General features: G+C 37.3%; 1 protein-coding gene across 1 annotated transcript in view; it reads right to left on the minus strand.

Moving 5' to 3' along the window:
• Window positions 1–2,128: 2,128 nt before the first annotated feature.
• Window positions 2,129–12,540, minus strand: part of ITGA9 (integrin subunit alpha 9) — a 373,158-nt gene continuing 362,746 nt past the window's right edge. Inside the window, exon 28 of the mRNA XM_014525097.2 lies at window positions 2,129–9,618. Within this exon, the coding sequence (XP_014380583.2) occupies window positions 9,520–9,618 (99 nt within the window). The 3' untranslated portion in view covers window positions 2,129–9,519. The remainder of the gene's footprint in view (window positions 9,619–12,540) is intronic.

The raw sequence follows: 12,540 nt of genomic DNA on the forward strand, positions 1-12,540 counted from the left end.
CAGTCTAAGTGTACTGAATTTCTGATCTATTATAGGTATAGACTGGTTTCCAATCACTTATGTAATGTCTGTACCTGGCCTACATTTTGTTTTTTCTTAAAATAAAGGAATGAAAGGGGAACAGTGAGACAAAAAAGGAAAAAGAAAAGAAATTTTTGGTATAAGAGTAGAAAGGAAGATTGCAAAACATTTTCATTAATAAAATTTCTTTTTTATTTACTTTTTTATTGTTAATGGCCTTGAAATGTTAGGTGCTCAGCTATAATACCATTAGTTGATGTATGATAATTGGAGAGTGAAAGCAACTATAAAGAGATAATACAGCTCATATTCTTTGTTCTAGTTGAGTAAATAAAATATAAAAGTGTGAAAGTCAACAGATGGCATCAATACAGAAACTAAATACACTGCTAAAATTTTACTATTTTGAGCACTAATCTTTGGATTCTTATTCCTCCACAAATTTCAATGAAATATCAAGGCCTTAATATTTTATTTGCCAACAAGCAAAGGAATGTTATACAGATTTTATCTTGACTATATCTTTTTATAGTTAATTGCTTGCTTATATTTTCATGGCACATCTTTCTTACAATGAGAAATGAAATGCAAATGTTCTTAACTAGTAACATTATCTTATCCAACAACATGAAATAATATCCATAATTATAAATAACACTTGAAAGAGATTGTAAATCACAGTACACACCCCTTTTCTCAACAGTAGTATTGCTCATCTGTCCAATAACAATACTGTTTTGGCTCATTGCTATTTGTTCTTGGATTCTACATAAAAAGCAGAACTATTTTGGTGCCGTCTCTTTCAGTGTTTACATTAAGACTAGCAGCGATGGGCAAACCTAAAGAAGTTTGTTCTTCAGCTTGTGTTAGGGCCTAAAGTCCTTGTGATAATTGCATGGGTTTGGACTTTGCAGCAAAATTTGGTTTTCATAAGAGTTCTAGCACTTTCTAGTTGCAGTTGGTCCAGGAAAACTTCAGGAACAATGTTGCTCATAGAAAATTGATACATCTCTATCCCCTCCTGGTTATAGAACAATTTGTTATATAGGCTGCTGACAGATGTGAACCCTCCTTTCCCCTCCCTCCTCCCCTCCCCCGCAAAAAACCCCACACACAAAAAACCAAGAAAACAGTGCTTTACTGGGAGAGGAAGCGTGTTAGTTTGACCTGGTTTCCCAGCATCTGAATAGATCATGTGATTCAGTGGGGCTTTTGGCACTTTTATTTAAAGCTGATTCAATCAGCTATTAGATTAAAGCACCAAAAAGCACCACTGAAGTACGCAATCTATACAGACATTGGGCAAGCCAGGTCATGTGATGTCTCCTCTGGGCATGCACTGTGCTCAGTACAAGGGTGTGTCGAGCTTAAAGTGCTGTTTTGGGGGGTTTTCACATCAGTAAGCAGCCATAATGATTTGCATTTTATACAATTTCTTTCATCCAAGTGGTTCAACCCATATTACAAACCACAGCTGTTATCCTAATTATACCTGTGTGCAAATAGTGTGGATTAAGACTCCAGTTTTCTAATGTGGTTTCTGTTTTTTTGCTAAATTAAAAGGTACTTTTAAACACTGGGGGCTGGGTGTCCTGCTCAGTGTGGGTCACCGCTAGTCAGGAATGGGTCTTAACTTGCTCTAACTAGTGGACAAATAGCCTAAAACAGGCAGTGGAGAAGCAGGTGAAAAATTTCTGAACCTTAAAGTTTGGGCTAAATATAGACAGTCAAAAAGCCCAAGGCTGAATTGATTCAGTCTTCACAGGTTAGTCCAAGCTGTGTAGATTGAAGTTATAAGCAAGTGAACAAACATTCACTTTTGATTCTGGAAATGCAGACACATGCCTGCAGTGGCCCAGGCCAGAAGCTGAGGAGCTGGGGGTAGGAGGTGATGTAGCATGACTCCGCGCTTGGCTGATGCAGATAACTTGGGCCAAGGATAGCCCGCCCATCTTGTGAGAGGGGGCTTTGCAGGGGAGATGCAAAGCATCCTGGGATTCTGGGAGACTGTGAGTTAACTTGAAACTGGAAGGGATCTGTGACAGAAGTTCAATGAACTGATTTAACCTCAATCAGTTAAGTCTGATATTACTTTCATCCAGGTTTATCTTAAACTGATTTTGGCCATTTTGAAAGTAATTTATGTGCACTGAACTTCTGCTGAATTACAGATTTGAACCAGTTTTGGATCACTTACACATGTTTATGTGTAATTTCTGTCCCTAGTCTTCAGGTTCAGGTTGTGGTTTATTTTATTGTCGTTCCCACCCCTCCACCCCCGCTTTTTTTTTTTTTTTTTTTTTTTTTTAAGTGAAAGTTCAGGCCAGGGTTCATTTTATTGACTGAACTTTCACTCATCTGTAGAATTATGAGGAACCTTTGAATGGAAGCCCAGTGAACGAAAAGTAAAATGCATAATGTTAGATGTTAAAGGAGAGAGATTACAACCAAATAAATGAACTAGCTTGGCAAGTCAACTATGACTGTTTTACTTACACATTCCCATATGAAAGGCTGAGTAGAAAAATAGGCTAAAATTGCTTTTAAAATTATTATTCTTGAATGCAAAAGGCATAATAATGTTAAATTTTCATCCATATTCATATTCAAATTAAATACTGTTTAACAACACAAGTTGTTTTAACAATCATGTCTTTTGGCAACTCTAAGGGAGCAGAAGAATATGGTTTGTATTTGATATAGCTAAGACTGCATCAAATCTATTTCTATGGACTTGTTGTAAAGCAGTACAATTAATTAAATTTCTAAATAAAGAAGATAGTCTTAAGTGTGACTAGTAACACAGAACATTCAAACTATGGCCCTGAAAACACTTAGGCACATTCATAGCTTTACTGCTTCAAGTAACCTAATCCTGACTTCTACACGATATATGAATCTTGCTTCAATTAAAACCTGTCCATTATGAAAAAAGTGAGTACGTTTCATTGTGTCAGTTTATAAACGAGCAAACAAGTTAACCAATCCAAAGCAAAACATTTGAGCTGGACAAAGATAGTAATAATAGTCATGTTGTTACAATAATTTTGCAGCCACTTTTTATTCCAAAAAAGTTGTATTTTTGTAAACCTGACATTTCCAAAACAGTGCAAGTGAATTAGAATACAGGTGAAAATGTAGCTTCTAAATACGGATGACAATAATAATAGTGAACACATTCTTCCATCACAAATTCACAAAAAAATCACAACTTTACAATACACAAGGAGTGACATTTCAAGAAAAAATGAGTGAAAATGGTGCGGGTACCCTACTCTATTTGCAAACTCATGCTCCAAGCAGTTATATTCTTTATGCCAGTTTAATCAATGTACAATATGTGGACAACAACCTATTGTCATGTATACCCAAAGTAACCTCATAGATAGTACGAACGCAAAAATTAGATCTATGATTCCCTTAAATTCTTTAGTGAAAGTAATGTTGCCTATTCCCACACCACATGGATAATATTGTGCCTGAAAATTCTGTGCAAGACTCCAAAATATGCCCCTAAACAGAAGATGTTCAAAGAATGTTGGCACTAAGTATCATCAAATACTATCTATCATTAGTCTTTGTGTAACTGCTGTTTTCATCAACTCAACTTACCTGGACATTCTTGATTTCAAGGAAAAATATATTTTGTTAGTTATTTATGTATCAAAGCAGAAAGGGGTTGTTTCTGTGGTTTTTGCTATATCAGCGTTTCTCAGTATTTTCAGATTGACAACCCTGTATTCATAGTACAAAGCCATGCCTATGTAAATATATGCATTTCCTTAAGGGATTCACCATCATGTACAAAACAGAAATTCTAAATCATATCAAAAGTTAAGATGTCTTGTAGCCATTTTTTTTACCTTCACATTCCTTTTCACATATGCAGCAAATGGTTATTACCTGCACTAGGGTTAGGTATTTGACTGATCAAATAAAAGTTAGTCAATTGAATGGTTCTGGTCAAATATAGGTAAAAATTGTAAAAAAATTGCCAATAGGTCCAAACAATACACAGAAACAGCACATTTTTTCCATTAACTTCATCAAAAAACAAATTTAAAAATCATATTTCTGTCAAGAAAACTGAAAAGGGTAATTTTTTGAAAAATTTGCTATAATCTTTGACCAGTCAATTGATAATATTTGACCAGTTAATTGACCAGCTTGCCAACCCTAACCTGTAGTGTCTCACCTTGATAGCATAGCATAGATACTACCCTTTGCTTTTCTTTAGTTCCGCAGGATAAAATTCTTCCTTGTTTAGTGGGCAGCACATGGCCTGTACATGACTTAAAGCCCACTTAGGGCTTACATTTTTTTTTAAATAGCTAATAGACTAAGGACTGGCCCCTTCATATTGAACAGAATTATACTGTCAGAAAATGAAAGTCAGACATCAAATTCACCCTGATGCTACTCTGGTGACTTCAACTAGCTCTGAGATTGGACCTTCCATGTAATGTAGATCTACTCCTGGTCATCTGGCAGACTAATTTAGTTCCGACTTGCTCAGAAAAGTCTGGTTAGCATTTTACTACCTATGCTTTCCATGATACTGTAGACACTGACAATATTTTTATTACTTTTATTATTTATTTCTAAAGTACAACCTCTGAGAATGATTGATGGACATACTAGATCAAGAGATTCTGTAGATGTTGGGCACAGGTTGATTTGCATTCAGCTTCAAAAGCAGTTCCTTATAAGTGATAGATTTATCTAAGGAATGTATTCAGTACACAGAGAAATGCTGAAATACTTTCAATTCCCACTGAGTGAAATGTACCCATCACACATTCAGAAGGTCACTTTAATATGCATGCAACACTAATATCCTACTTAAGCACTCAAGATAGTGATGAATTGGTATTGAAGGGATATATATGCCCTTTTTACTGTTAGGAATTTCACAGACTTTAAAAGGCAGGTACTTCCCCTTCTGACACTAATAAGGAGTCAAAAGGTGTTCAGTCTAAGTGGACACCCTATGCATTACAGAAATACCATCAAATCAGTATATGGCATTTTGCTTCTTCATTAAAAAAATAGCACACCTTCACCAGATATCTACTTTCTATGCATATTTGACATATACTACATTCTTATTAGAATCCTGCTTTCTTCTCAGAAGATGTCTTAAACCTACTGGTGTCTGATAAAAAATTGGAGGCTTAATACATGTTTTCAACACACCCTGTGCTGCTTTATTTCATTATTAAATCTGACTCTGTTAACTGGAGTAAGAAGCAGTCAAAGTAAAACTTGTCAAGAAACCAGTAAAAGAAATCATGAAGAATTCACATAGAACAAGTGAACCACTTGTTACATTTGAATCACAAAGCTAAGTGAGTGGGCAAAAAAACTCCAAAAAACAAAAAATGGTAGATGAATTAAATGTCCAGAAGCACAAGGTAATGTACCTGGGGAAAAATAACCCCAACTCAGAACCCAGCATTCTGTACTAGCTGCTATAACTCAGGAAAGAGACCTTTGAGCCAATGGAAATAGTTCTCTAAAAATATCAACCCAATGTGCAGCAGCAACCAAAAAAAGACAATAAAATGTTGGGCATCATTAAGAAAACAAAACAGAGAACTTCACCATCTCACTATATAAATCCATGGCACACCCACATCTTGAATACCATGTGCAGTCCTGGTCTCTCTCTCAAACGGGATGTAGTAGAGTTAGAAAAGCTATGGATGAGGGCAACTAAGATGATAAGGGCTATGGAGCAGCTGCCATACCGAGAGAGACTAATAAGATTAGGACTCTTCAGTTTGAAAAGGAGAAGGCTATAGGGGATAGAGGTCTATAAAATCATAAAGGGTGTGGACCAAGTGAAAAGGAAACTGTTGTTCAGCTGGTCCCAGAATATTATAACTAGGAGGCACCCACTGAAATTAGCCAGAGGCAGGTTTAAAACTAACAAAATGTCATACAGTGCATACTTAACTTGTAGAATTCATTGCCACAGGAGGTGGTGGAGGCAGGTAAGCTAGCCAGCTTCAGAAAGGGACTAGACAATTCATTAATAGCTATTAAACAGAGTAGTTAGGCATGTATTCTTTGGCATTTGAAAACTAATGATTGTGGATGCCAGGGAGATAGATCACTCCAGATATACCCCGTTTATGTTCTCTGCCTCCAAAGCATCCACTCCTGCCACTGTTGGAAAAAGGATACTGGGCTAGAGAGACCATTAGGCTGATCCAGTATGGCACTTCTTATGTCTTCTGCCCTTAAACTATCCAACCCATGTATCATGTTATTTGAGATCACCTGTTATTTTTGTAGTGTTTTGGCATATAAGTGACCTTAATTTGTTGCGAGTCCAGAGGACAGCTGGACAAATGCTGGATATCTTAGTTCAGGGGCCAAACTAAAAATGTTGAAAAATAACTGATTTGAATTAAATTGAAATGGGAATTTATTTTTGTTTTTTTATGTGACAATATAGCAAAAACGACGTCAAATCAACCCCAAATATATTTTTTCAACCCAAATGTACTTTTTTAATGATTAATGAATCTTAGTTAAGCTTTTAAAAAAAACCAAACAAGGTAATTACAGAAGAAAAGAACCTTGTTAAAAAAAATACCAAAACCTGGCATTTAAAATATGTTGAAATAAAGCATTTCAGCATTTCTGGAACAAAATAAAACATTTCAACATTTTCAGACTTTCCCCTCATTTTTTCAGGTGAAACTATTCATTGAATACAACCCATATTCATGAATAGTTTCAGTCATGGTAATTTTCAACAAATCCACTGTTCACGGAAAAAAAATCTTCTGTCCATAGTCAAGATGTAAATATCTGAAAATATGCATTGTTAAAAAACTGGATCTCTTGCTTTGTCTATATAATCTTAGAGAGATAGATCCTTATATTTAATCTATTTTTCTCCTTTATTCAGTTCCTCATACTTTTATGTCTTGGTCAGTCAGTAACCTTCTTCAACATTTTATCAGAACACATGTTGAGCCAAATATACTCCTGGCTTAAGTACTTTGAAGTTGGTGGAGTTACACCAGGGATGAATTTAACTTAAGTCTATAGTACAAAATAGTGCAATAGAAGACCATCAACTTTTTGCCTTGTCCCCCTTTTAAAAAGTCTTGACTCAGGTACTATAACGGTATTCTTGCTTACTGAATCCCTTTGTATCAACATGGAGAGACCTTTTGCTTTTTTAAATCTGTCCAATTTATCCATTTATCATCAACTGAGAAAAGGCAGTCAAATATACTACCCAAACTACATAGTTAAGAAGGCCCTTCAGTTTCAAATTTAGAATCAATGCAGCTTATTCATCTTTAAAACTCTATCTGTCCATTACCCAATACAATCTGATATCCTATATCAAAACAGTGAGTAGAAGGTGGGGTAGATTTGCATTAAAATAATGAGTGCATGTTGTCAGGAAAAACAGCATGAGCATAATATTGTTGTTCTTTTAGTTGGAAATTACGACAAATTTACAAGGAAAATGTCTCTTAAGAAGTGCAAGGATCAGGCAAGTACTGATTTTTGTATATCCTTTGCATTCAAGTCTTCATTGGTTCTTTACCATTCTTACTCAGGGAGGCACCCGGTAGCGGTACAAAATGAATCATATTCTTGTTCCTCTTTCAACTCCTTCTACCTAAGGGTGAAGTCACATGAAACTTTGACTTGCAGCTAGAAGGCTAGCAAGCAGGGGAGTGGCTAGGAGCCAGGACACCTGTGCTCTATGTCTACTGTGGAAGTGGGGCTGGGAACAGTTCATCCTGGGATGCTGGAAGACTGCAGATGGCTCATTTTATCCCCATGGAGCAGACTGAAGGTACCCTAACACATGCTATGCAGCATGGCCCAGAGTTAACCCTCACCTGAAATGGTACAACTTTGAGGCACTCAGAGGGCACTTAGCTTGAGTTAACAAGCTTTACTGTGCGGACACTAGTATTTTAAGTGCTCTTAGTATGTGTAACCTGTAACTTCACCCTAACATGCAAGCCTTAATTTTTCTTTCCCTCGCACTGATTTTACACTAGCATCTCAAATTAATTACACTGAAGCAAAGTAAGAGGAAAAGTCTATTAACATGGATGGCACCAGGAACACTATTTCTATTCAAATACCCAATTGCTCTTTTTAAGAACATGGCTGAATTCACTGAACAGTGTTTCCTCCAATCCAGTAAATGATCTACTACAGTAAATACATGCGTTTTAGCAAAGTTTGTATCTAAATTAAATTTGGTTTTAATACCAGGTGATGGATGGTATCTTGTATTAAAAGCACCCAAGTTTGGAACCTCCAAATTTAAGAATACATTTAATTTGCTCATCGAGCCAATACTTCCAAACTTTAAAAGGTTATCATATAAACAAACATGTAACTTGCATGTATACATTCAGAAGGCGAGTATAATGGTCATATCTTGTGGATACTTACCACTAGAAACATCGACAGCAGCAAGTAAAACAAATTATGACCATTAACAGTAGCGTAAAGACTATCTCTCATACCATTGATTCTAATACTGTTCTCAACTCCAAACTATTTGTTGATGCCTTAGTGGTTGTACCACTTCTGTTACTGTGGAGTCTTGACTGTCCAATTTTGCTCATTGTCAAAGGGCTACATGTTATGAGGAACAGAGCTTGCCAAAGGAAAATATTTTTTGCCACTTTCTTCAGTACAATATGCCTTGTGATCAAAAGGCTATTTTTCTGGAGTAAAAAAGCCAATGTGAACAATATTTTTGCAATCTGGGTAGGAGGAATTGTTTCCCTCAATTCAGATTACCGAAGGATAGATTCAATTGTAGAAAATCGTATGGCAATAATACTTCAGGTTCTTTAGCTCGTAACTCAAAAATCACCTTGAACTTGAAAAAAGTGAAAAGCACACTGCATTTAAATGATTTATATACAACTTTACCAAGCCTTGTGGATTTACTATGTGAGGTTTTTCAGCTACTTTTATCTGCATTTTTTTTTGCATTGAAGTTCAAAGAACAATAAGATTTATATATACATATATGTAATTCCAAGATCTTAGCCAGATATCAGTGCTTGAGTGAACTATATAGCTATTCAATAGAAACAATAAAACATTGATACAAATATAAAGACATAATCAGTATAAAAAGCTTATATTTATAAAAATACTTTTAGGTAACAGTCTTCCCCTGAGGGTATACCACATATGTTGGATTCATAAATATTGCTCTGCACTGCAGCTTAGTTACCAAAGTTCAAAGTTCAACTCTTACGGGACATGTAAATCGCTCCAGTCACCTGACATGGCTGCAGGGGTTGCCTCAGGAATATGTTCCCTAGCTTGTTAGAATGATCAAGAACACAGCATCAATGGGGTCTCCGAAAAATCTGGAGAAGATTCCTTCTTCCACATATGGAAGATACATGAGCAGGACCAATAGGCTAGCAAGCAGGTGTCTCATGACTGGGTTTTTGTTTCACTTTGCTTTGCTTTAGAGGCAGGTCACTGGTTTTTCTGGACCCAGTCCCAACTATCTTCATTCTCCTTTCTGTTCTTCTCAGCCTCAATGATTTCTTTGTATCTCCTTCGGAAAAAGCCCATCTGCAAATTGAAAGAAACATGATCAATACATCTTGCATCTCAATGAATGAAAACCAGCCCTGGTACTGATAAACAGCATGGTACAGAGTCTAATGACTAATTCTCCAGGGCCAAGTCAATGTAGTTGCTCTTCATTTACATCAGTGTAAATGAGTTCAGAATTGGGTCTCAAATCTTCAGGAGTACTCTGTTTTCCTACACCAAAAGTCCTCTTACATCAAATACAGTGAAAAATGCTGTATTTTAGATGGGCTGAGGATGCAATGTTCAGATCCAGTTGGCTTTGGGGCAGAACTGAAAGCAGTGCGGGAATTTGGGTTCCGATTCAAAACTGCCAAAGTCTCATGAACTGTCCTTAGGCAATTCTGATAAAGAAAGGCATCAATTTAAGATCAAATGAACTTGCATTAGTGTAGCTAAGTTACAGGGCAGAAATCTCACAATTCCAACCATTTTCAAAAAGATTCTGGTTGTAGAGTCACATCCATTTCAGTTTATCTTCACTCCTATAAATTGGTCAGTTTTGCTTAGCTGCTCTCAAAAGTCCAAGCCCCCCACTGCCATGCATGCAAGTAATTCTTGGATGAGTCCCTACTCAGTTCTTGTAAGGTCACCATGTAATAAACCTATTCATGCCTGTGCAGAGGAACCTGTTAGTTAAGATCATCTGGTAGATTTTTTTTTCTTCAGACCCCCTTTTTTGCCAAATATTTTCCTTTTCATCTATCAATAACCACAAAGTAGTTTGCCATTCAGAAGGCAAAATAATAAATATACCTGATCTTATAAGGTGCTGAGCACCAACACTGACTTAACTGGGTGTGGACACTGCCCAACAGATATTCAGCACTTTGCAGGATATGTCCTGCCTCTGATTGTGACTGCTGTTTTCTAAGTACCAACACTTGCTAAAAAGAATGCAATGGTTTTCATACCAGCTTAGATCAAATATCTCAGCGCTCTCTTCTGTTCTGTTTATTAAGCTTTTTACATAAACAAAAATGATTTTAGCACTAGGTTTTGGTAAGCATTCATAACTAATTCCTCAAACTTAGCAGCATACCATTGAGACGATTAAGTCAATATTTTGTTCATTATAATTAAACATTTATATGACTCCTACTACTCTAAACCTGCTTTCTTGCTCCTGCTGGGTAAAACATAATGCCTTAGTTCTCCTCCAGTCAGTCAGTTATTAACCTTCCCTCTTTTCAAACTGACTATACTTAAAATATTTTCTTGGTTCATTATGCTATGTTTCTGTTATAGGTAGTGCTGGTACTTCCAGCACAAGTCAGGTTGTGCCTACAGTGAATGACGGTGCCTAGCTGCCAGAGAGGATAGGGGAGGGGGCAAAGGGATGTGCTGCTGAATGCTGGAGAGGAGAGGATGCTTAGCATGGGGTTGGGGTAAAGGGCAGGAGTCTTACTTGCCTGAAGGAGGCAAAGTCTGCCCACTGTGGTGGTTGCTACAGGAAAAGAGAGGTGTTCCTGCACCTAGCTGCTGCTGCACTGGCAGTGGTGTGGGGCTGCTGCTGTTGCCCCCGAACTCCCCAGGGGGCAACACACCCATTAAGTTGGTGTCTGACACTGGTGCCTCACTCACCAACCCCAAGTTAGGCTGCTGGATTCATGATAGGTAGATAAGTATCATCTCAGTTTCGCAGATAAATAAACAGATTATTAAAGTGACTTTGAAGTGACATCCCAAGACCAGAAGGTTTAGTTTTAGAGCTAGAATGAGAACTTAAACATGACCAACTCCTCATCTCGTGCACAGGCCACTGGACCTCACTTTCCCCTCTGTTGTTCTCAGGAGGGCTAACATAGCCAGCCAGCCAGCCATGGATTAGAATAGTTAGCTTCTGTAGCCACTAGCACACGAGGGAGAGATGGAGCTCGCATTCACGTCTGGACACATCCGACTCCACAGAACAAAAGAACAGGGACCCAGTTACAGGTGGATCACCATAGCATGATCATCAGTAGGACTTCAGAGAAAAGAAGAAACTCATGCCGCTCGAGATGCAGTGGGACACTCTCTACCTCTGCTATGGTACTGCTTTATACAGGCACCAAAACAACATATACCCATTCATATGGTTTGGGGAGCTGCAGGACTATTCATTTTGCAAATATTGCTCTACTCTGAAAAATGACTCCCTAAAAATGACATGGTTGATTCCATGTTTCCAGTTTAAAAAGCAACAGCGGCAGCTGCTTTTCTAACTGCCTACCCTTTATACTTACTTTCAGGGCACTAGGAGTTGTTCCTTTGCTGCACATCATTACCAGTAAATAACGATTTTGCAATTATACCTTTAGCCACACTACAGTGTACAGCAATCACACTGAGGTATAGTCTGAAGACAGTGACAGCTCAGGCAATCCCAGTGGAAACATCTCACTGATGTCAGTGAACTTTGGGTCAAGGCTACAGGGGTTACTGAAGTCAGTGGTAAAGCTTCAATTAACTTTCTTTGTGCTGGATCAGGGCCCTAGTGAACAATTCTGTTGATACTGCAGAAAAAAAGAACAGAATCCAGCTTTCTCTCCTTACTGTTCTGGCTCTGCAGGGTTAGCAGTAAACACTTTTTGTCACAGAAGTCAGCAGATACACTTTACAATACACATAAGGAACAGATGTGTTGACTAAGCGGGTGTCATTTTTATATAGTCAGTTTTTAGAGCAGACCTACACATTCAGCACATTAGAAAAGAAAATTGCCACAGGACCTGTTTTCCTAAGATTAACAAGAAAAGTTCAATTTATAGCTTTTAAAATCAGGTTTTAAACCCTAAAGGTTTCCATCCTTCATACCACCATATCCTTGGAACAATAAAATCCACACTTGAAGTTATAATCAAAATTATAGAAAGGCTTTTTAATTTCCTCCAGGGCCAAACAAACAAAAGCAAACTC

This window comes from Alligator sinensis, unplaced genomic scaffold, assembly GCF_000455745.1.
Source record: "Alligator sinensis unplaced genomic scaffold, ASM45574v1 scaffold763_1, whole genome shotgun sequence".
NCBI classification, from domain to species: domain Eukaryota; kingdom Metazoa; phylum Chordata; order Crocodylia; family Alligatoridae; genus Alligator; species Alligator sinensis.